The sequence below is a fragment of the Hippoglossus stenolepis genome, chromosome 16 (assembly GCF_022539355.2).
Source record: "Hippoglossus stenolepis isolate QCI-W04-F060 chromosome 16, HSTE1.2, whole genome shotgun sequence".
In the NCBI taxonomy this organism is placed as follows: Eukaryota; Metazoa; Chordata; class Actinopteri; order Pleuronectiformes; family Pleuronectidae; genus Hippoglossus; species Hippoglossus stenolepis.
The window spans coordinates 16,965,241-16,990,574 of record NC_061498.1 but is presented as its reverse complement, the minus strand read 5'-3'; the positions used below and the strand labels follow the sequence as shown (position 1 = coordinate 16,990,574).

The 25,334-nt window shown below is 42.4% G+C and overlaps 1 protein-coding gene across 6 annotated transcripts in view; it reads left to right on the top strand.

Annotated features, from left to right (window-relative positions):
• mybpc2a (myosin binding protein Ca) overlaps positions 1-21,481 on the top strand; it is a 56,145-nt gene extending 34,664 nt beyond the window's left edge. For all 6 annotated transcript variants that reach the window (XM_035179834.2, XM_035179831.2, XM_035179830.2 and 3 more), the window contains 18 exons: positions 3,886-3,991; positions 5,289-5,458; positions 7,107-7,272; positions 7,763-7,869; positions 7,963-7,992; positions 9,030-9,169; positions 9,421-9,580; positions 10,947-11,051; positions 11,226-11,414; positions 11,553-11,687; positions 12,865-13,032; positions 13,508-13,596; positions 15,018-15,213; positions 16,304-16,443; positions 17,496-17,655; positions 19,805-19,941; positions 20,627-20,813; positions 21,098-21,481. In XM_035179834.2, coding sequence (XP_035035725.1) covers positions 3,886-3,991; positions 5,289-5,458; positions 7,107-7,272; positions 7,763-7,869; positions 7,963-7,992; positions 9,030-9,169; positions 9,421-9,580; positions 10,947-11,051; positions 11,226-11,414; positions 11,553-11,687; positions 12,865-13,032; positions 13,508-13,596; positions 15,018-15,213; positions 16,304-16,443; positions 17,496-17,655; positions 19,805-19,941; positions 20,627-20,813; positions 21,098-21,135 — 2,423 coding nt within the window. In that variant the 3' untranslated portion in view covers positions 21,136-21,481. The remainder of the gene's footprint in view (positions 1-3,885; positions 3,992-5,288; positions 5,459-7,106; positions 7,273-7,762; positions 7,870-7,962; positions 7,993-9,029; positions 9,170-9,420; positions 9,581-10,946; positions 11,052-11,225; positions 11,415-11,552; positions 11,688-12,864; positions 13,033-13,507; positions 13,597-15,017; positions 15,214-16,303; positions 16,444-17,495; positions 17,656-19,804; positions 19,942-20,626; positions 20,814-21,097) is intronic.
• Positions 21,482-25,334: the final 3,853 nt, after the last annotated feature.

The window sequence follows — 25,334 nt, the reverse complement described above, 5'->3', positions numbered from 1 at the left end:
TTTTCCTATTCTGTTGGGTTATGTTTGAGGTTTATTGGAAAATATACAACCGCTCCAAAAGATTAAGGGAACACTTAATTGTCACAGTTTAACACCAAGTCAGTAAAACTTCAGGGATATCAATCTGTGCATTTAGGAAGAACAAGGGATTGAGAATAGATTTCATCTGCTTTGTGAAAATGAAAGTGACAACAGGCGCAATGGAGAGACACCCCCCAAAAAGGGAATGGTTTTACATGTGGTCGCCACAGACAGCTGCTCTCTCCTTATCCTTCCTGTGTGATTCTTCTCTAGTTTTGTGTTCTGCTAGTGTCCTTGTCACTACTGGTAGCATGAGGCGGCACCTGCAGCCCAATCAGGTTGAACAGTCCAGCTCCATCAGGATGGAACACCCATACGTATGGTCGCAAAAAGGTTTGCTGTGTCTCCCAGCACAGTCTCAAGAGCATGGAGGAGGTACCAGGAGACAGCTGTTACACATGGAGAGCTGGACAGGGCCGTAGAAGGGCATCAACCCAGCAGCATGACCGGTATCTGCTCCTTTGTGCCAAGAGGAACAGGAGGAGCACTGCCAGAGTCCTACATAATGACCTCCAGCAGGCTACTGGTGTCCATGTTTCAGACCAAACTGTCTGAAACAGACTCCATGAGTGTGGCATGAGGGCCCGACGACCTCTACTGGGACCTGTGCTCACAGCCCAGCACCCAGCAGCTTGATTGGCATTGGCCAGAGATCACCAGAATCAGCAGGTCTGCCACCGTTCTCTTCACAGATGAGAGCAGGTTCACACTAAGCACATGTGACAAGCTTGAGTCTGGCAATATAATGGTGAACATATTGCCTGTAACATCATCCAGCATGACCAGCTTGGCGGTGGGTCAGTGATAGTCTGGGGAGGCATATCGTTGGAGGGTCGCACAGACCTCCATGTCATAGCCAGCGGTACCCTCACTGCTGTAAGGTACCGGGATGAAAACCTCAGAGTGATTGTCAGACATTATGCTGGAGCAGTGTGTCATGGGTTCCTCCTGGTGCAGGACAATGCCCGGCCTCACGTGGCCAGAGTGTGTCGGCAGCTCCTCTTCATCAAGATCTAATGTGTGATTTAAGTGTTCCCTTAATTTTTTGGAGCAGTGTATATAATAACACTTTTTGTGAAATGATTTAAATGGACAAATTATATGTGAACAGGGCCTACAGTATGTTAACAAACTAACTGTGTGTGTGTGTGTGTGTGTATTGTTATTGATGTATCTGTCTCTGGTTGGTCTCTTTTTTTGTGAGTGGGTTTTAATAGATGTAATTGGGTCTACTGCTGCTATATTAATCCCATGCTTTACTCTGTGTGCTCACTGCTGCCAATCCTGCTTTTACACGATCAGAGGGTAAGCTCTTCACCACAGGCACTACTCCCATGCAGCCACGGCCTCTATCTGTGTTTGTGTCTGTGAAGATATCATTCACGTTGCTGTTTGCAAACATCCACATCACTACCTTTTATTGCTGATTCATCTTGACATTACCGAGGGCATTGGAGGGTTCACCTTATGACAGCTTGACAAAACTAGCAGTCATTGCACTTAGACATGAATACTTGGACATGAGGCTAGGGCTTTTACTCTGTTGTGTTGTGAAGTGATTCTTGGATGACTAGTCTTTCACCACAAGTCATCAAATGCTCACAGAGCTTTGTGGAATGAGTCTTAAATGTTAGATGTAGATTCATGTAACATGTTCCTGCATTAACTAGTCTTTATCTAAATACTTTGCAGGACTGTTTCCAAAAGTTAGCCTTTATTGACAATAACCCATTAATAACTATAGATTTCTTGCTAAGCTCTCGATACCAACCTCATGTCAACTGTAAATTCAAGGAGACAGCCAGCAGCCAGTTAGCTAATCATAGTTTGAAGAACAAATGCGAAACAGCTACCTTGTCAAAAAGCTCAGGTGCTGAAACAAAAACCAAAACAAGATGTTTCGGTTTTTCAGACAGTAATGTGCAGGACTAGTTCTGCTTCATGTGCAGGGATTTTCTCAAGTAAGAAGTTGTTTCCCAACTTTTTGTGCTGACTTCAGGAAGTGGCAATACCCAAGCAAAGAGAAACCTAGGGGATTGTTGGCACCCTTGCCACATTTGGATTAGCCAGACTAGCTGTTATCTCATTTTTCGTCTTTGTGCAAAGCAATGATACGGAGCCTCTAATACAGCAAATGAGCACATTTCCTCAAAAATATATAAATTTCTTAACTAACTACATGAATATAAGGCAATAAGTTGTTGGAACACATGTTTTGGTTTAAATTGATGATCCATCCATTATCTTTACAGCTAATCCTTTGAGGGTCACAGGGGGAACTAGAGCCAATCCTAACATTGAACGAGAGGCAGGGTACACCCTGGAAACGTCGCCAGTATCTGCAGAGACAAACAACCATTCACACTTACATTCACACCTACAGTTAATTTAGAATCTCCATTTAACCTAATGTCTTTAGACTCTGGAAGGAAGCTGGAGCTACCCAGAGAAAACCCTTGCGGATATGTGAGAAGATACTTACTCTACACAGACCCCATCCAAGCTGGGATTTAAACAGGGAACTGTCCCTAAAATGATGATGTCATTCATATTAGAAAACATTTCAGGTATTTAGGTCACATCAGAGCTGAAAGTAAACTTTCATTCCACGTACCCACTGTTTTCTTTCCACTGCTTTCTTTTTCAGTAGTGTCTCCTTCACGTATTCCTGAGGGGAATGAATTCCTCATAGTTTTTTCTAATGCAGAAAAGCCCAGAATTACACTGTAGAACTCATTTCACAAAACTTTTGTGAGGCCCGCTGTCAATTTGTGCATGTGTCTGCGGTGCTGTGACTGTGGCTCAGAGAGCTTCGGGGCGCACCAGCTGAGGTTGGAGAGAATTGAGACATCCGGAGGGGGACTGGATGGTGACGATGACAAATAGCTGAGGCTAGCGGAGCATCAGGCATCACGCCATGTGGTTACACAATGTGACTCGCACCACCCCAGGAGACTCGAAATACCTTCCACCTCCACGAGACAGGTGCGGTAGGTGGCATTGATAAGGACTTCAGGGGCGCATCATGCCGTTATTCAACCTCAGAAGACTGCGCGCACATGTTATGTGTGTTTTCCACTCATTGAGAACACTAATATACATGCCATCCACCACCCATCGACAGACGGGGAGAGAGAATACCTGGAGTTTGTGCTTGAACAAAGCAAACAGTGCTCGTATGGGAAAACTATCAAATTAAATTAAAGCTGTAGCTACTCGGGCTCGATGGAATTCTTGAAATCAATACCACCGAATTAAAATGAGTATTTTTCCAATGAAATTAACAAATTGATGCTCTGACTAATGCTGGTTGATTATGATCATGGTGGATGTTAAAGTAACCGTTTCATTGCTAGAAAACAACTTCAGATACCAAACAAAAATACAACTGTATTACTTTTAAAGTGTTCAACAGTGTTTCTTCAAGTTGTTAACTGGACAGAAACTATGTATCCACTACCACTAGCAATTCATCTTAGTAAGTTTACTGTGTTTGACTATAGACAGTCGATAGTTAAGTCTCAACTTAGCCCCAGGATCAAACATTTACAGGACTGGTTGTTTTGTCAGGCCGTGTATAAATGCATTAGTCACTCTGCACAAGTGCTGATGCCTTCCAGCTCTGTTTTTCCCATGTGCACCAGACTTTTATTTTATCCTCCACTCATGTTCTTAGTCATCATAACTCGGCTGATTTAGGCACAATGTACAGTGGGGGATTTTGACAATACAGTGTAGTACAACTGACTCAACACCTTGCTGCTGTGTTGGGGGTGTGACTTAAGGCTTTCTCTTTCTCCGCAGAGCCTCCAATTACCATCACCAAGCATCTGGATGATGTCCATACTGTGGTGGATGAGAAGGTGGAGTTTGAGGTGGAAGTGTCCGAGGAAGGAGCCAACGTCAAATGGTGAGCTACTGTGCCCCGTGGTTTAGTTACACATCAGAAATGCATTAGTCACTGTGGCAAGGGACGATGCCATGGGGGTCTCCCAACAACAGCCAGACACCAACCACACACTTTTCTAAATATTGTATTGACGTAAATGGTACAACAAACATAAATGGTCAGGCACATGAATTTTCTGGTAGCAGCTCAGTTCTCTGGCTTAGTCTCCCCTCTCCACGTGTGTCAGTCTCTTGCGTGTTTCTCCCTCATGTGGCAGCTCTCTACTGCCTTTATAACCAGGGAAGTAATCAGCCAACAGCTATCCGCTGGAGGTGCTCCCTGAGCCACCTCCACGCCCACAGTCATTTAATAATCTGTTGCTAAAGGTTCAGAACTATTCCTCAATAAAAGGAATAAACATAAGCCGTTTTCAGACATTGCACAATGCGGCGGGAGGTTGTACGGATTCGATGGACTTAATGCAGACTTTATAGTAGGGGACCAGGCGGAGAAACTCTGCAGATAATCTGGAGGCTCACACTTGGACATTTGCATTCACAACGCAGCTCCTCCGGAGAGAGTGCGGAGGATCTCCTGAGTTCAGTGTATGTCTGAAAGCAGCTATAAAGACAAAGGGTTGCCAGCTCAGAGAACAAATGGTAAATGTTGACACATCTTACAAATTACTCATCATTATTGCAAAGTGTGATGTCAGTGTCGAATGTTGCTTTTATTTAATAAAGCAAGAAGTATTTCCTGGTAATAACAGTGACTTTCATATAGTAAATTCCAAATATACACAAGTCTAAGAGTGTATTTTCAATTATTTTCTAGCAGCCACTAGTCTTTGTTTTACAGCACTGTTGTGATAGAGGCTTCTTGAAAAGGCAGACACGAGGCACAAGGACAAAGAGCAATGTTTAAAGAAACTGAAGTATAAGGAAACTGAAACACAAGGAAAGGCCATAGGTGTGAACAGACAAAGTGACAGAGGAGAGGCAGGGGTAACTGAACTCAGGTGTGACACGATAGATTATATCAATATGCAGACAATCACAGGAGCAGGAAAATCAGACACACAAGGAAAGAAGTTTCAAAGTAAAACAGAAAATAATTAACTCAAGACGCAAACAAAGATAAAAACAAAAGGTCCAAATACAAAAAGTCACCTTTTGCACCATTTTTTAAATGTTCCAAAACCTTGTGATCCTGGAGGCTATATAGCCAAGTAGCACAGAGCAGACCATTCAATCAGCTCTTTCTCACCTCTGTGTGTCTGGGTCACCACAACATATATGTTTGTGTGTTTTCTCCTCAGGATGAAAGATGGAGTTGAGCTGAACAAAGAAACTGCAGGTTCAAGGTACAGGTTTAAGAAAGATGGGAAGAGGCACATTTTGATCATAAACGAAGCTACGAAGGAGGATATTGGGATGTACTACGCCATCACCAACGGTGACGAGTCGAAGGCAGAAATGGAGGTTGAAGGTAATTTCTCTTCGTGTAGCGTCCCTGCCAGTGATCAACATTTCTCATCACATTTAGTTCTGTGTTTTGATGCCGTGCTTCCTGAAATCATAACACTGAAAATCAACCTGAGATTCAAGAAGGTAATAACATCAAACCAAGATTGAAGAATCAAAATTCATCAACCTAAAGGTCTTGAATGACCTGACTTCTTCTAAAAACTATTGAATAATTCTGTATATTTAAATGCTTAAACATGACATATATGTTCATGAAGTGCAAAACATAACGGCACATCACAAAACCCAATAAAAAAAAAACACAACAACAATACAAAAGGGCATAAACATCTACTGGAAAAGGTAGGTACATGCTATCGACGAAGCTCGTTGCTGATTGGAGGGACGATTTGCACTTCAGAGCCACCGTAGAGCAGTGAACATAGAAAATCAATACTCTTATAAATCCAAAGTTAGATCTAATAGTAACAGAAGTGGAAAGTTCCAGACATCAGCTGGTGTATCAAGTTTTTCAGACATGGTTCCTTAATTAGGACCTTAAAGAAAATTCACACATTAGCGCATCTTGATGTTTTCCATTTTGACAAGCATGAAAAGCAATAAATTTGTCATTACTCATGTCATAATTAATATTACTCCATTAATCCCTTGTATCAGTTGTTCATCACCCTATTCGTCATGCTAATTTGCTTTAGCACCTCGAAAACTGATGGCGGAGTCTCATCTCTCGCCTGTTCAGCTGTCTAAGTTGCTGCGAACCTGCGAGCCAGACGAATCTCCTAAATTGATTAGAATGTGAGAAAAAGTCTGTCTGGACTCCCCAGTCATAGTTGGAGTGCACCAGGTGGCTGATTTAACCAGAGTGTTCCAACCTAAATGGCAAAATAACACGCCGGCATAGGGTGAACCACAAGTTTATGGAGGGAGTCCTCATTATTGTAGCGTACCACAGTGTGTCATGTTGTGGCTGAAATCAACAGGAGTCAAGAAAACTTACTGGAGGGAAATTGCCACAAGTAATCCCCTCACAATTAGTGAAAAGAGAAATGTTTTCGAAGCTGAGAGTATGTTTTAAAGAATATTTTGAGTTTTGAATATGTGCTCGGTTGATTTCCTACCAAAAGTTACATGATTGATACCAGTTTCATATGATGCTACAGCCGCAGCAGCTTTCTTAGCTTAGCTTAGCACAATAAAGGCTGGCTCCGTGAAAAAAACATGTATTTCCATCAAGATTCACACATCTCTGAGAAATCAATGAAAATGTTAAAAAATCTTCCTCTTTCGTGATGTTAGAAAGTGAAAAAAAAGAACAATCCTGGATCCGCAACAAACAAACAAAAGAATAGCTGAAAACAACCTCCTTGGTGTAGGTGGTAGCATTTGAATTAGTGTTACCTCTGGACAGAACAAAACAACCGTGTTTCCAGTCTTTGTGCTAAGCCAAATGAAGTGTGTGCCAACTGATTACCAGTGCAAATTTAAGTGAGTTAATATATTCTAAATAAATACGTACAACTCAGTTCCCGTAAAATTAATGACATTACTGTAGTGAAAACCTGTAGCCACACATTTATGACACTTGTCAAATGTTACATTTCATTGTGTAAATGCTGCACTATCTATCTATGTTGTTGTTTTTGCTACAGATAAGGAGCTGCAGATTCTGCAGAGCATAAGTGACCTGACAGTGAAGGCCGCTGAACAGGCTGTGTTCAAGTGCGAAGTGTCTGATGACAAAGTGACGGGAAAATGGTTCAAGGACGGGGTTGAAGTCCAGGCCAGTGATCGCATCAAAATATCGCACATCGGAAGGTAATGTAACTTTGCTTATGGGGGTCCAAGTATGAACGTCAGAAAGCATTTGCCTTGAGCTCCCTTTCCCGGCTGTCACGCACAGATACGGACACACAAACACATACAGACATGCACGCACACAGACTCACAAAATCATATCACAGTAAGCAGTGTCTGTCACATGGCTTGGCAAACTATTACGAAACGGTTTTCTTAGTCGTTTGACCCAATTTTTGGATTCTGTAAAGCTCTAAGGTCCAAACACACACGCATACATACACAACACACACACACTCCCCGAGGGTCTGGTGTTTCTCTCAGTAATCCCTCCGTCAGAGCTGCCGATGGTAGGAGGCAGCAGCGGTCACACAAGGTGAAAGCCATTTTGCACGTTTCTCACTCTGCAATATTGCCTCATGAAGTATGTTGCCTGGGCAACTGTCTTTTGCATAATTGTGGATCACAATACGTGTTGTCTCCTTGCTTACATCTGGTAACGTGTACCCAGGATCCACAAGCTAATGATTGATGACGTGATTCCTTCGGACGCTGGAGATTATACTTTTGTCCCTGATGGCTACGCTATTTCTCTCTCAGCAAAACTCAACTTCCTGGGTGAGAGCGACCCGACAATCAAAATGAGAAGCATTTGATGCATTTTCTGGATATTAGCTAACAATGTTTTCATTTGTATATTTTTCTCCCCAGAAATCAAGATTGAATATGTTCCCCTAGAAGGTTAGTGTTGTTGTCTTATTGTATAGACATGTAATTAACAGTAGACAGTGCTGAAGAGCAGGACACCTAGTGCCAATATCACAGATGTTTTCTTTAACCTTTTACTCTGTAGCTTTAACTCTGTCAAACCTGTGAGGTAATTTCCTAAACCTACAAAGCAGATTTAGGAAGATTATTCAGAAAGCATTGATTGAAAATAGTATTGTTGCAGTATTCAAAATAAGGATGTGTTAGTTCTAGGTATCTTTAGGAAAACAAAGAAGTGCTGATACATGACACAAGCACCACTCAGTGTTTTACTTTCGGCTATAAGTCCACCTTGTAGAGTGATGTCACAGTGTGCTTACATGCCCTGTACACTATGACATCACTGCAGTAGAGTAGGTCATTTTTCCTCCTTAAAAGGGTGTTGAAATGCAACTAGTGACTTTGCAACTATGCAAAAATAAAGCAAAAATTATTTAACTGAAGTGCTCATGACACACAATTTTTTTTTACTGAAATCCTTTGCACTCCACCCTAGTGGACACTAGAGTGTAGATACCTGACAAAGGCCGGCTTTGGACACATTTTTTAAAGAGGTAATCTGGTTCGGGTCAGGTCGGTCACATTGGCTGGGGATATTTTTGACACTGTACATGTGTGTAATCGGGGGAAACAAGCAATAATGATGTGTTTCAGGGACAGAGTAACACAAACTCACTTCAACTTATATAAACTGCATTGGGCTTTGGTCGGGTTCGGACACAAAAGCAAAAATGTCTTTCAGGTTTGGGTCATGTAGGTTTGTTTCCTCTTGGGCTCAGACGGGGTAGGATAGAAAAATGCAGCCCGGGATGCAATCTAGTGGACGCACACCCCAACTTGCTTGTTTAGCATTACCCACTTCAACATGATGCTAATCCCCAAAAATCATCAGATCTAATACGTTGAGTGTTAGCACAGATTGTCATCCATGTGACGCAACAAAGCAAAATCATGTTGGTGTCTTATCTCAAACTTGTTATCGTTCTAACCTCAATGACCTCTCATGAAAGAACCACCCAAGATCCACCTGGACACCAGCAGCACCGGCAACCAGAACCTCATCACCGTGGTGGCTGGAAACAAACTTCGCCTTGACGTTGAGATCACGGGAGAGCCAGCCCCCACAGTGTGCTGGATGAAAGGAGACCAGGTGAGGAACAGTCTATAGAGCAGATTCTCACCATTCACTTCATAAACACTGGAACACACGTCAGACACGTTCTACCTTTGTGCATCAACCAGCCGTGAGTCACTGAACAGCACAAAGGAAGAGTGAAACATGAACTAGAGTGGGATGGTTGAATCACCTGTCATTGTAGCAGCTGTGCCGTCATCGCTCTCTTCAACAGTTTCCTTTTTCCTGTCCGACTCTCTCTTGCTCTGTCCTGATCTGTATGGTAGGTGGTGGCTGAGGACGAGGGACGAGTCCGTGTAGAGTCGTGCAAAACCACCAGCAGCTTTGTCATAGAGGGGGCGGAGATAGGCGACGAGGGCCACTACTCCATCACAGTGACTAACCCTTCTGGAGAGGACAAGGCTGAACTCTTTATCAAGGTCGTGGGTCAGTGGCTTGTTCTCACTTTGTCCTTTTTCACTTGATTATTCTTCCTTTCGTGGCTCCCATACTATTTTCCATGGCTCAATTAGAGCTGTAGGATGTTGCTGTGAGACTGTGAAATGGTTATGTCAAAAAATATGGACATAAATATGCGAAAATCATAGAAAACTACAATAGGACTCAAAACAGTGTATACCTCTGCCAAGGCCCAAGTTCCTTTAAATTCAATCGAGGCTCTCCAAATTTCACACACTCATAGAAATCAGTCCCTTAAATATCATCTTTCATCTAGATCCATCAATTATTCTCTGGGAAATTGGTGAAAACATCCCAAAACTCTCATAATGTAAAAAAAAAAAAAGGGACAATTCCTGAATCTATCCTGTGATCCGGACCAAATACCACATCCTTCCACCAGGTTTGTGGTAATCCATCCAGTTGTTTTTTTGTAACACTGCTAACTAATTTATAAACCACATCATTTAAATTCACTAGATCTAGATCTTTATTTGGATCTGCACCAAATTGCCCATATTCATAAATGTCAGTCACCTAAACATGCCTGATTTTTTACATCAAGATCCAAGAATTTTTCGCTGAGAAATCAAAAAAAGGTTGAAAAACGTATCCGCCCCCTGATCTGGATCCATAACAAAATTACTGGGTTCTTCCCTGGATCATGCCCCGCCTCCCCTCATAATTGAACAGAAATCAGTTAAGCAATTTTTATGTCGAAGAATAAAAAAAAAACAAAAAAAACAAATGCAGATGAAAACATAACCTCCATGCTTTAGGTGTACTTTCAGGATTTCAAGGCAGCCGTTGTTTTATTTTTATTTTCACATAGAAATAAAAATGATATGTCATAGTCTGCTTTTATTGCTTTGAAAGATGGGCAGTAAGAGTTACCCTGAAATCATGGCAAGTCTCTTTCATTTAATTAAAATTAATTAAATTAATTAGGTTTTCATAAAAAAGGAACTCATTTTTTAAATGATTCCTCATCATCCTTATGAATATATATAAGATTGTTATAATTATACCACAATTTGGCACTATTATAGGCAGACAGCAAATCCACTTGACATGAACATTAACTAATGGACTGAATGAAAAACAAAATATCTATAGTACTGAAGAATGCTTTTAACATTATAAGCACCGGGGTTGAAAATGGTGCTGAAGTATATATATGATTTAATCTACGATTATAAGGTTTTCCAAGTCGTGATTCTGCGGCTTTTTTAAATACTGTATGGCTTAAAAGGATCTACCTTCTTATCCTCTCTCATACCCACGACTTCTCCCATTTCTCGCTTTTTTTCATCTTTCCCCCCCTTCCATTTCCAACTGTAACCTGCCTCTCCAGATGTGCCCAATCCTCCTGAGAATGTCCAATGCTTATCAGTTGGCGAGAACTGTGGCACGATCACATGGGACCCTCCTGCATTTGATGGCGGAGTTCCCATTAAAGGTACCCCTGGAACACACAGCGTCTAATGTTCACATCTGATGTCTTCCTCCCAGGAGAAAACAGCAGTTTAGAATGCTCTCTGTTTGTTGCAGTGCAATGTGTTTGAACTCCCTTCTGAAGAAAGCTCAGCCATTTTTTAATGACTTCACCGTATGTTGATACTGCTTTCTCCAGGGTACCTGATGGAGAGGAAGAAGGTTGGCTCGTCCAGATGGACCAAGCTCAACTTTGATGCTTACGAGTCCACCACGTACGAAGCTAAGAAGATGATTGAAGGTGTTCTCTATGAGATGAGAGTGTTTACAGTCAACGGCATCGGCGTCTCGCAGCCCAGTGGAAACTCAAAGCCCTTCATGCCCATTGGTGCGTTGCCATTTGTCAGTAGCAGAATGGTTAATTAACAGAGGTTTTTCCACACAATGCTCATGGAGGCAGCTTAACCTGCCTCCCATCCAATTTACACTGGGTATTAACGTATTAATTAGCTCCTGTCTCTCTCAGCCCCCACCAGCGAACCCACTCGTCTCATGGTGGATGATGTGACAGACACTACCTGTGCACTCAAGTGGCTTCCTCCAGACAGAATCGGAGCGGGCGGCATCGACGGTTACATCATTGAGTACTGCAAGGAAGGAAGTAAATATATGCAAAAATATGTACCACTTAATACTGAGTTGTTATTGAGGGTTATGGTAGGATTAAATCGATTGGGTGGTTGGTTGTTCATTTACAGCATAACTTTATGGGGCTTTTAGGTGTAAGTACCCTTTATAGCCATTTAAAAAGATGTTGTGATACTGCAAAGGTTGTTTGTACAAACTGTCAATCATACAGTAGCTTAGTAATCTTAAATTTTGTTTAATGATATGTTGGAGTTTAAAAAGTTTATATTGACTTATTTTTTTTTTTTAGCATTCTCAAAACCAAACACACAAGAACAAAAGTGTAAGGAAAGGATTAAACTGTGTAGATTTTCTATAAAAGTTGCAAACATTATCTTATCCGTCCAACTTTCCAACAAACAATAGTGACCAGGTTGTTCTTTCAAGGACACCACTAACTAGCACTCAGTACAGTGCGTACTTCCGGCAAGGCCCAACAGTCTCCTTTAATTCAATCAACAAAACCAAAACACAAACGCATCAGTCCCCTGAATATACCCGATTGATTTCATCACGATTCATAAATTATTGCTGGAGAAATTATAAAAATGTCAATAATTTCTATCATTATGTCTGGATATACACACAATTTAAATGGGTTCTTTCTTGGCCAATGCCCAAATCCTTCCAACGAGTTTTGTAGAAATCTGTTCAATGTTTTTTGTGAAATCCTGCCAAAAACAATAGTTAAACAAGGGTGAAAACAGAACCTCCCTGGCAGATAGAATTATTATTACCTCAAGGAGGTAATAACTATACATCAGTCTACGAAGTTAAATGGAAAGACTTTGAAGAATTACGACCAGCACATTCACTTTACATTATTTCTATTATTACTGGTGGCCCCACTATGATTTCGTATTAATATTGTCAGCTTAATTAGCTAAGTAGAGCCTGGAATCCAACTTTTATCGACTTCTGTCAAAAAGAAAGGACCCATTGTCTTGTGACTAGAATCTGGAGTGGTAAATTGTCCATTGTCATGGAAAGAAGGGAAATGTGATGTGGCTCGGCAAACAGTCAAATAGTGAACATTGTTATTATGTAATGTTATTACAGAATTATACACCCAATGAGTTTCTCAACTTTATCCAGACATCTTTGGATTGGTTCTGATCTGTTCCTTGCTCGCCTCTTCACTCATCCCTCAGGTGACCAGTGGGTGCAAGCTAATAAGACACCAGTGGAAAATAACCACTACAGGGTGAAGAATCTCCCAGTGGGGGAGAAGCTGCTGTTCAGAGTAGTGGCAGTCAACATCGCAGGCCGCAGCCGCCCTGCCACTCTCTCCCAGGCTGTCACCATCAAAGAGATCATGGGTGAGATATGCTTTTTAAGTCTCCTATCATTATTTTATTTTTTTATCACAGAAATTCAACAGATGTAAAGTGGACCACAGTGCTCTTGGTGCAAAATCTTTTTGAACTCTAAGAAACTCTAAGACTCATTTGCCATTGCTATTTTCAGCCATTGAAGAGTAGTGCTGTTTGCTAAAAAAAAATAAACAAACAATTATCAAGCTTACCACTGGGTCTTAGTTGTAATAAAATCACTGTAAATCTTCTCAAGGATTATTTCTTAAACATGTGCTGCATTTGAGAAGGAATGATTCCGCTCTGTATTTTCCTGTCTCAATAATTTATACTCCTGGCACACACATACTTGCTCATTAACATGACAAACTAACTGTACATGTTGTACATTTTTGTATGTCCACACTCCTCCACACCACCCACACATCCACAAGTTCTACTCATCTCTTCCTTTGATGTTTCTCCTGTGTCAACCACCCAGAGTCTCCAAAGATCCGCCTGCCGCGCCAACTGAGAACCAAACTCATAAGGGTTGTGGGCGATAAGGTCAACTTGGTCATCCCCTTCCAGGTTAGTTTAGGGTGGCCAAACTCTGGCTTTTTTTCTCAGTTAAATTGCGGTTAAGATTAGTAATACAGACTAGGTTTGTAATAGCAGAATTAAAGTGTTGTAGGTATGGAGACGTTTGGAAATGATGATGTAAACACTCACAATTGCTTGCTGATTTGGTGTTTTCGGTCACAACGTATCCTAACCAGTCAGTAACAGTTCCACCTTCTCATTGGTCCAGGTCCAAGCAAAGCAATCCTTGCTCTTACTTGCTTGTCGCTATGGACGATACGGAGCTGAAACGCTTGTGTGGATGGAGGTTGTTGTAGTTTTCAAAATGAAATCAACTTTTTAGTTTGGTTTACTTGAAAAATGGACAAAAAAAGTAGCATTTGGCTTGAAGCCTACAAATTCCCCCCTTGCTCCACATTAAACAGTTAATCACTGAGGGGTTTCATGGGATCTCCTAAGTGACTTATTTTCAAGTATAAACTCAACTTGCCTAGGAAGACAGGCAAGAAAACATCCTATTTTACTTTTGGTTGCCCATTCTGGGACATCCGCTGGGACTTTGTGTTTGGTTGAAATCTGACTGGGCAGTTTGTTTTATGTTGCTGGTATCGAGGCATTTCAGGAATCAGATCTTCCCGTGACTGCGATATCTCAGCACAATGCTAAGGGAATTTCTTCAAATTTGGCACAAACAATGAATTACTTAGACGTTGGTGGCAAAAAGATCAAGACCTCCCAAAATATGTTTTTTACCATAATTTAAGAGGTCAAATGAAAGTAATCATAAAATAAACGGAATACCTTTTTATTAAATTCCTTCAAAGTCTCCCCTATATGGTTGTGGATTTCTACTTGACTGGCTGGCAGAGGCTTCCAACTGCGAGGTGGAAATTCTAGTTTCTTCTGAAATGTAAATCCGATATGTAAACTTTGCTAGCAGCAGAGAGAGCGAGCACTCAAAGGGCACAAGAATCATCACAGCATTTGACAGTAGCTTGCAAATGATTGGAAAGGGGAAAAGAAGCTAACCTCAAGTAGCAAAGGGGAAGCAACTGTTATAAATAAAAACAGACAACAAAAAGTGAGACTCAGCTCTGTCTGCCTTTGAAGAAATAGATGAAAAGCATGTTCTGAGACAGAGGACGTGGCTACACGTTGTTCCCCTGGGAGGAAAGAGCACCCACAGTAGAATTCTGTGGACAGACTCGATTCCAATGGTTGTTTCATCACTGATGGGATATATTTTCTAACTGCAGCTGAGACAAATTAAAAAAAGGATGGTGTGCCTAGTTGAGATGAATTTCCTAACACAAACAACTGAAAAAAGGCTACCGTCCAAAATCACAGAACATCATCACATTTCTTTGAGGGCTTTCTTCTTTGAAAAATGTCTTCCTTTATTTGGATTTTTTCGTCACTCTAAACCACAGGGTAAGCCTCGCCCTATTGTGACCTGGTTCAGAGAAGGTGTTCCCCTGGAGGACAAAACGGTGGGAACTCGTACCAGTGACGTGGACACCATCCTCTTCATCCGCACAGCAGAAAGAACCCACTCCGGAAAGTACACACTGTCCGTCCAGATCGAGAACATGGTGGACAGCGCTGACATATTCATTCAGATTGTAGGTCAGTCCCGGCACAGCACCTACAACCTCTCAGCTTCAATTTAAAACACTCCTGTTGCATGTTCTCTCTTTAGGATTAGAACACCGTGCATGGTTCATACTTAACAAGGTAAATGCTTAATAACCTGTGTGAGCGGGATGAGGGCTTGAGCCCAAATCTCTGACATGTCACAAGTTTTTTCAAATTTGATGATAATTCCTAATTTCATACTGCTAAGGATCTGTGACTTTAAGAAGCAAATCATCAAAGCGCTGATTCCACTCTCTCCAGCATAATCCTGACTCCAGCACTGCCACCGTGGCCGCCAGCTCATTCCTCAGTTTATGGCCTGTCTCCCTGGGTCAGGTTACTGGTTGGATTATTTGACAGGGGGGGCTCCGTTGGGATTATTTGCGTTTAGACTGGGATTAGGTTCGGATTTTGAGGGCTACTCTGTCACTTCTGCTGCTGAGAAGGTTGAGCTAATGAGAGGCTGCGACTCCTCGGATCAGGCCCCCCTCAGCTGATCTGTCACCCTACTGTTTCAGCAAGAGATACTACATGAAGGATTAACGGGCAGAAACCGTTGCGCTGCACACACTTTGTACTGTACTCCACAGAGAGCACTCAGAGCAAGATTAATGACAAATACATGACTATGTTGTACAGTATTTCTGTACTGCACTGTCTATGATGCAGGCCACACAGAGGGCCTGATGATAAACACACTGCATTTTTCTGCTCTATGTACTTTGTCACTTCTATGCCAACACAGTTTTTCTATGAATATATACAGCGATCACCTACTTTCCTTGAACCTTTGTCTTTCGCTCTGCTAATCTGTCAATCTCCCCTACGACTGTTGATTCCTTTCCCTCTATGGGACTTCCCTGCTCCAGATCTGTTCATCACCACCACCCCTCTTTCTCTACTTCTAACAGCTTACCTACATTTCTACCCAGGCAGAGAAACAGAGTTTGTTAACTCAACTAACTGTCCAGTCTCTTCTTTTCTGCTCATAATTGTCTAATAAACTCATCTTGTTCCTAGTTTCATGAAAAATCCTCTCCATTTCTATCCCCAACGTTGTCTCTTCTCACAATCCCACCAGATAAGCCCGGGCCTCCCAGTGATGTGCATGTCTCAGACGTCTGGGGTTTCAACGCTGCGCTGGAGTGGAAGCCGCCCAAAGACGACGGCAACTCTGAGATTATCGGCTACACCATTCAGAAGGCTGACAAGAAGACTAAGGTATGCATGAAGAGATGTGTATGGGAATATAGATGTGGGGTTCAGGTGAGGCAACTCACTGGCTGCCATATTGGAGGTCTGCGATAATGACTGTGACCCAAAAATAAATAAATAACTACAGTTCTTAACAGAATGAAAAAGGTTCATGTTTGTGCAGACTCGTCAGTCTCAGCTGTCACACCATTTTATAGCATCAAATAACTAATTAAAACCAAACTTATCAGAAACATGAAAACTTTAAAAAAAACATCAGTGAGATAAAAACGACCTACAATGACAGAAACCATCTATCAATGTATTTCTAAAATACATTTTAACCTTTATTTGTGTGTTAGATAGATAGAGATACAGCTGCTTTGCGTTGCACAACTGCAGCTGAAACTATGAGCTCTGACTGTCTGCGAGGATGGTAAAAACATTATGGACCATAGCAGTAGCACGCGGTAGCACATGGACGCACACGCGAGAGCAAGACGGCACAAGCGAGCACGCGGTCAACAGCGCTGCAAATAGCGCTGCACACACCATGCACAAGACAATTAGAGATGTCTTATGTTAGAGTAAAAAATGTTTTGGGTTCATAATGAAAGTGTGGCGGGACCAATTAGAATGGCGGGCTGCCACAGTCTAGATAATTATTGGGAAACATTAATGTGATTATATGCCTGCCACTTCTCTCCATGTTGTTTTTGAGAAGACAATATTGATAGCCGCTAAATTTTAAATAAAAAGGAACAGCCTGGTTGTTGTTTTGAGCAGAAACTTGCATCATTGCTGTTTTCCAACATCTTTAAGTGTCCAGTGGACTTTCAGGATGGTTATATTTGTGCTCCCGCTTATAGTTTTGTCACGTATCAGCAAAAGCCTCGCTATACTGTCACGGTCATTATGTTTCATGCTTCGACAGGAAGGTGGACTAGAGGAACATGGGTGGCAGGGATAGGAGATTCTTCAGCTTATACAGATCTCAACCTCAGCTATAAGCCTCTTTGAACCTCTGCCTCTCCTCTCTCCCTCTCTTTTTGTTTGTCTATCTGTCTCTCTCACATCAGGAGTGGTTCATGGTCTATGAGCACAACCGTAGGCCCAGCTGCACTGTGTCTGACCTGGTCATGGGGAACGAGTATTTCTTTCGAGTGTTCAGCGAAAACATCTGCGGCCTCAGTGACAATCCTGGCATGAGCAAGAACACCGCCATCATTATCAAAACAGGTAATGAAATCCCTGCAGAGCACTGTGCAGCGTTACACGATGGCGTCGCTTTTCATGCCAAGAAGCATCTAATGCACGCTGAGCTGTAGGCCACAGTGTATTCAGATAAAACATAAACTGAGCATTATGAAAAGAGGAAGTTATCAGGGATGGTGATTAACATTTCACATTCAAAAATGACTAAAAATACAAACTGTAATAAGATTTTTAAGTATAGAACACAGTAATAACATCCGAGCAAGTTGAGATTAATTGCTGGCCGTGATTAATAGCTTGAATCTAATTTAAAAGAAAATTAATTCACACTGATTATGCTAAACAGAAATATTCTTTGACAGAGTGTTAAATAAAATTTAATACTGGCCGCGGATTATGAAAGCAACTAAGCTGGGAAATTAACACCTGCCACCAGCCAAATGCTGCCACTGTTGTCGTGTTGTTGCATTTGCTTACTCTCCCAGAAAACTTGGCAGTCAACCAGCCAATCTCGTTTGTAGGAATTGTTGATCATGGTGCCCACCTGACCTCAGGATGAAACAAAAGTCAGCTCCCTGTCTCCATAATTGAAATGGTAATCGGCAAATTAAAACAATTTGCTAGTGTAACAGAATGTGGTATGGCTATTAAAGGCAAGACAATACACTGGGTTATTAATTAAGCCTTTCAGTAGAATGTTTCACACAGTCCTTGATTAGAGGCGGCTTCAGAGGTGTGACACAAACCAGCCAAATACTTCGGTGAAGGTTAATTTAAGTCATGTCCATCAAAATTAGGACAAATATTGCCTTCAGTGCCCCAGGAATCATTTGCCGTCTTTGGCTTGATCAGGTCAAGTCATCAATCTCTGGCTAGTTTCCAGTCTGGAGAGTTTCAAGGGACCTTGGGGGCCCCATGCCAAAGAGACCATGGGGGCAGGGGGGGAATGAACCAAATCTTTTTGTAAGGATTAACTGAAAATTCAATGGAGGGGAAATTTACTTCTAGAAACAGAGCCATTCTAAAAGTGGGCAGTGACATGCTCCTCAGAAGGTTCAATTTCCTGAGTTGTAAAATGGTTGATCTAACGAAATGTACATACACACACAGACATAGACACCTCTTTCCAATATTAACATAATAGCAAAGAGCAAGGACAGAGAGATGGGCAATTTACAAGTTACTGTTTAACATAAAATCATGTTGATTAGTTTATGGTTGATGACTTCAGCCACTCTACAACTTCAGTGCGAGAATTTTCTCAGACTTTCCAAGTTGCTCCAACTTGAGTTGGCATTCACACAAATTCTCCAAGTCCTAAACTCATTTTTCTTATTATTCCAACACCACATGAACGCACAAACTGTATAAAACTTGCCTCCACAACACATGCAATATTTAGCTAGCCTGCAAGCCAAGTGGTCTCAACCATATCACGCACAGCATGGTATCTAATTAGCCTGCTGGAAGCAGCTCATTTCACATATTCATGAATTTTTTAATCTTCTTTGAGATAATCCTAACCTGTCTTTTTGTTATGCTAAGAGTACAAGTGGCATTTCTAATTTATTCCTGTGTGCTCTCTTTCCTAATATAATTAGCATGCTAATATATCTTAACATCATGAGCTACAATCACTTACTTACCGGGATATCAAGGTTCACAGTTGTTGTTCCTCAATAATGAACTTCAACCCACAACCCAGACTCTAACTTTGATTGCACCTTGGAAACTTTTCCACGACTGAACCGTGGAGGAACAGAGCAAAACAATAAACTCTGAGCCAAAGCATATCAAAGATTGTTTGATGAGAGGGATGGTCACTCAGAGTGCTTTCTTTTCATGCTGAGGTCAGGTAAACCTGTAACTATCGACCTCCTTTAAAAGGACCAGTAACATTAAATCAATCTGGGTTTACACCTTACACACACGTTTCGATGGGAAACAAAACTTTTCAGAATATTCTCTTGTCTCATCAATTGCTAAAAATAGGTTTAATATTCATTCACACAAGGAAGCTCATGTTATATTCTCCCAAACTCACATACCCTGTGTAAGGAAAGTAGGAATGTACTGTACCTGAAAACATTTGGTGCATTAAGAAGCGTGTGTGCAATAATTTATTGTTGGAATAAATAAGAAATAACTTGATATCACTTCTCCATCTGTCCAGGTTTGAACTATGAACCTCCACCCTTCAAAGAGAAGGATGTAACTGCATCCCCAAAATTCACAGCGCCCCTGGTGGACCGATGTGTGGTTGCAGGTTACGCCACCGCCATCAGCTGTGCCGTCCGCGGCTACCCCAAGGTATTTACACCTACCGCGAAACAGTGTGTGTGTGTCGGGGATGCTTTGTTTGAAAAGGTGATTTAGTTTTCACTTTACTATATTAAAGTCATTTAGTCAAGGAAAAATAAAGATTCGATTTTAAAAAATATTATATTATATTATGTCAATATTAATTTTTTATTTTTTTTAAAGAAGTGTCTCATTTAGCTTACAAATCTGTGGAATATACAGTAGGTAATGCCCCAGCTTTACCTTACAAATGAACTATAAACTACAGAGCAAGAACCTCTCAGCTTTTGTGCACTTTACTGATGTAGCTCTGCTGCAAGGGTGCGCCAGATATTTTATGCTTTGTGCTTTTTCAGTGAGTGAGCGTACAAGTTTGGAGTGTCAAACAGTGAGTGTAGAACAGTCAGAGAGGATTTTGATGCCTTTGCAGCAGGGGTATATTTTTATGTCTGAAGATAGAACAAGAGGTGGAGCAAAAAGATCTTTGAACACCTTTTTTTCCCTCTCCCGACGAATCAGCAAAGATTTGTCAAGTCGAAATGTTGACCTAATTTCACCTCTCCCTCTCCCCTCCTCCCTCTGCTCTGCCACCCTCCCCGACATCCCTCGCTCTGTTCACGCTCTCCCTCCTCCTCCTCTCTCCTCTCATCCATCCCGCCAATTTTGCCTCTTCCTCCAACACACTGTTCCTCAGCCAAAGATCATTTGGATGAAGAACAACATGATCATCGGTGAAGACCCCAAGTTCCTGATGCAGAACAACCAGGGAGTATTGACTCTAAAGATACGCAAGCCAAGCCTGTTCGATGGGGGCAGATACACCTGCAGGGCCATCAACGACCTTGGTCAAGACGAGGTGGACTGCAAGCTGGTGGTTCGAGGTACGCTTTCTGAACTCCCTCTCCCATAATGCCATAGATCCAAAGCAGTAAGTCTCTCTGACAGCCTTCAATGAAGCTCAGCATGACAAATCTCCATCTCCTCAACCCTTTGACTGATCTCTTGTTGTGAAACATCAGTTGAAATTCTCGCCGCTTTGCTCTAAAAATAAATCACCTTATTGTATTTGTCAGTTAAAGTTTGGGAGCCACAGATGACTCCGAGTTTCTTTAAACAGGATGATCTCCCGGCCTCTCATGCTGATTCAAATTTCTCTTTTCCTCAGCATTCGTACAAGAGAAAGGAGAGGAGGCGAAGAAATGAGCGACAGCACGAAACAGCAGAGGATACAGTTGAACAGGAATAGTACTGGATTATGTATAATGGGATAGTCATGAATAAATATGATTAGAATAGATCACTGGTGAGGCTTTAAAGCCAATCCCCCCCATACGCTTGCCTCTCACCACTGTTATGATGAATGCCACGTCAGTAATATGCCATAAATTCTAGATTCTTACAGCAAGCTGCCACCTTGTCACTCCTTGACTGAGAGATGCCACAGAATAGAGTAGTAGCGCTGCCCCGCTGTGACCACACACAGATGGATCCTTCTTATCTGTGAAGTGGACCTGTCACTGAGCACACTTATAAAACAGCCTTTCATCCATTACGGCTCCCTGTGTTGTCTGTTTTGTGTCCGGGACGTTTTTATAGGCTGGGATGAATTTATGATTGTGATGCAGCTGTTGCACCGAAACCAGCGCAGTGTGACCGGTCTCCTGCACACCTCCGCCTCCTCGCCGTGGCGTTCGGTGTGGTGATGTGTGAGCAGGGCCCCGTCGGCCCTGTGATGGTTGAAAGGAGGGATCAGCCTTCAGCCAGGCATGGCCGACATCATGGAGCCACTGGGATTAAAGGGGTTCTTATACACAGATATAGACCTGCTGTGTCCTTCACGCACACACGCACACACAGAGGACACGCGCCGACTCCCAGACAAACTCTCGCTGTCTTCACCGCTCTTCACGTGCTCTCACGCTACATTCCTAATGGCATGACCTATAGTGGTAGGCCTTTACAGATACATAGCTTACACTCATGCACATGCAAACACAAACACACACTCCAAATCAGGGTCTCATTAGCATCACTCACTAGAGACTAATTAATGCACCCATCAACACTGCCCTAATTAGCTCTCCCACGTCATTACTGAGCAAACGAATTACCGCTAATTTACACACCCGCAAAACAAACACAGCACCGTCTCTGCTGGGAGAGTCCGCCGCGGCTCGCCTCGCACACTAAATTAAAGCCTCACCGATGTGCTGCAACCCAGGCTGACGTCCCAGGTGACCCCCGCCCTCCCTCACACGCACCCCTAATGCCACCATCTGACTGAAGAGGGTTTGGGGAACAGATCGAGTCAGAGACCAAAAAAAGCTGAAGTTCTGACAGAACTCATCAAACGGTTTTCCAGCTGCAGAACAAATAACATCAGCCTCCTCTGGGGACGTGACGGCACTTGGCTCTCCAGGCCTGTTCCACCACTGACTAGGTCTTGATCTCATGTCTCTCCAGCAGAGGGGGTAAGAGCACAGTGACAAAGACCGTGACTGACCATCATTAGGGTCTGTGGTGTAATTGTGAGTGGCAGATTATTAAGAACTATTACATTAGCACTACTTCACTGACTCAAGCTCTGAACCTGAAGGCTTCAGAAACACGCCGGCCCAATCTCAACTCTTGCCACCTGCCCTGAAACATTTAGCACAAAATAGAAACTTTCCTCCTCTACATTGCAGCATGTTGCGAGAGATGAGTTGAAATAGGGTGAGGGCAGAAAATGTCCAGATAAAGCAGGGAAAATCCTCCAGATACCTGAAAGTAGGCCACGATTGGCTGCACAGTAGACCTGCAGTGCAGCACAAAGCTTAAGTTTTGAACCCTGTCGAGCAGGAAATGACTCCGCAAGAGTGTGTGGCAGTGTGTGGATTATGTGTGGTGTTGATATAATCTCATTGTCAGTTAACCCGAGACACAGCGCGGTGTGTTGCTCTTCTGATTGACACATGAAAGCGGCGCTGAAGGTACGCTGCACGCTACTTTGCATGAAAGTTTTGGGAAAAACAGATTCTTCAGAAAAAGAAGGAAAAAAAAAAGTGTGTAACCTCGATACTTCACCTGAGCTTTGCCCTCTGTTCCTGCTCTCGAAATTGACGCTCAGTTGCTAAGCAATCAAACTAATTGTATCTACTGGCATCATCCGCAAGTCTTAAGAAACTTTCAAAACATGAGATGGTGCAGGTTTACAGTGCTGCTGTCAGTTTGTGTGAGTGTGTGTGTGTGTGTGTGTGTTTGTGTGTGTCCTCCCTCCCTGTTTCAGGAAGCTTTAAGTATAGGGAGCCAGAAACAAAAAAGCACAAAATAACAATAGAGCATTTTGTTTTCCCCCTCATTCCCTGTGACACACCTTAAGGCTCTTTAAGTTTGTGATGCCTGAATGAATAATTAATGAGGACGCATGGCAGCCCAGGAGTTAAACCATCAGCCTCCTCATGCACACTGTATCTGCTCTGCTGTCTTTCCAATATTAGAACAGGCCCGCCTCAGACAGAGACGAGACAAAAGCGAGTGACAAGACAAGTCTTACCACCAGGCGAACGGGAGGCAGAGTCAGTGGGGGTGCGGGCACTCTCATGTCTGTGTGCAGGGCATTGTGTGTGTGTTCAAGAAAAGAAAGACAAGCGATACCAGAGAGACAGAAACAGACCTCCTGAAACAGTAGGATGGAGGGAACTATAATTATGCAAGTAATTATACATGAAATCACAGACTTTGGAGTGAGAGAGGAAGAGACAGAGGGGGAGAGGAAGAGCACTGGAGGGAAAAGAGCCTCGCAGTGAGTCTCATCCGTGTAATTACAGGATGAGAACTAAACGAAACAGAGGGAGAACACACACACGTGTCATGTAGGAACATTTACCTGTTTTCTTCTGTCTGTCCATCTACTTTTGAGCAACATCCACCTTCACCACACACATACAGTCATCATTTTGTGTTCATCGTGTGATGCTCTTATTTTGGTTTCCATGGTTTAATCTATTGACCCCACAGACTGTGTATAAAGATGGACGACATGACAGCTCCTCAAAAGTGAAGCCAAATTGACTTGATGGCCCCCTGGTGGCTGGCTGAAGTATAGGTCATAAACCCTGCATCGTCCAAGCTAGCAGATAGGACATGGACCAAACTACACATCTACACATCTAAACATCTTGATTGACAGCTGAGACTGACACATATTTGTCGAGCATGTGTAACTGTGGGATTTTGCTACCATAGCTCCACTCCACGATCATTATTGTCTCCAGACGATGTCTTAGCTGCAAGATAGATAGAAGGATTGATTTATTAGTCCATTTGGAACACCTTTATTGATGGGACAGAGGTAACCCAACGTCAAAATTGTATTCACTTCTTTCTTGACCCATCCTTCCACCAAGTTTTGTGGAACTTGGAAAAAAACAACCTAACCAACCAACCAACAAATGGACAGGGGCGAAAACATAACCCCTTTAGTGAGGCTTCTTCTGTGCACAGTTTATGAGGGACATCTTTACAAAATGCTGCTCTGGCTCAGCATGATTGGAGTTTAGGTTGGGAGTTATGGACTTACATTGGGGGAGGGACTTGTTTTATAAGCAACGTGTACAATTCAAACCCCAACTCAAGTCCACAGCTGTGATTTATTCTCAGTATTTCGCTTTTATAGACAGAAAGAGAGTAGGTGTGACACGATAGTGGTTCCTAGCTGGAGCTGAACCACGGACACCGTGATTAAATGATGAGCGTCTCAGACCCCAAGGCCACGGGGACAACATGTCAAACTTTTGTTTATTAGTTTTTGTAGAGTCCCGAGATAGACATGACATAAACAAGAAACAGAGGCTGTGGTGCAGTTAAATACAGAATGAGATGAAAATGAAAATGTTTTCCATAATTGTTCTCAGTATATCATCCATTTTCTGGCACTTTTCATAGTCCAGGTCAAGTGGGGATTAAAGGCTAAGCAATTTACCCCGGACGTCCTTCTGCACAGCCTTCTCCCCGTTTCCGCTTCTCCTGCTATATGCTGAGGCGTTCTCAGGTGAATAATCCCCCCTGTGTGTTCTGGGTCTTTGCTGGAGTCTCCTTCTTGTTTAAAATGTGTGGAAAACCACAGTAAGACATTCAGGGGAGACTTCCAAACCGTTTGAAATGAGCAGAACTCCTTTAAAAGTCACTAAGGCACAGCTCAGATCCTCAAAAGTGAATTCACTTCAGCTGCTTGTATCCATGACACGTGTATGAAAAGGATAATAAACTGCTGTTATCATTCCTTCTATGCACATTGGCCAAACAGAGATCATTTCTTGAGCAGCACAGAGTAAACTGCTTATACTGTCCCACTTAGAGTCAAATAGACAATAAAGTACCGCTGCATTGAGGTGTGGATACCATGTGATTGAAAGGTAGTA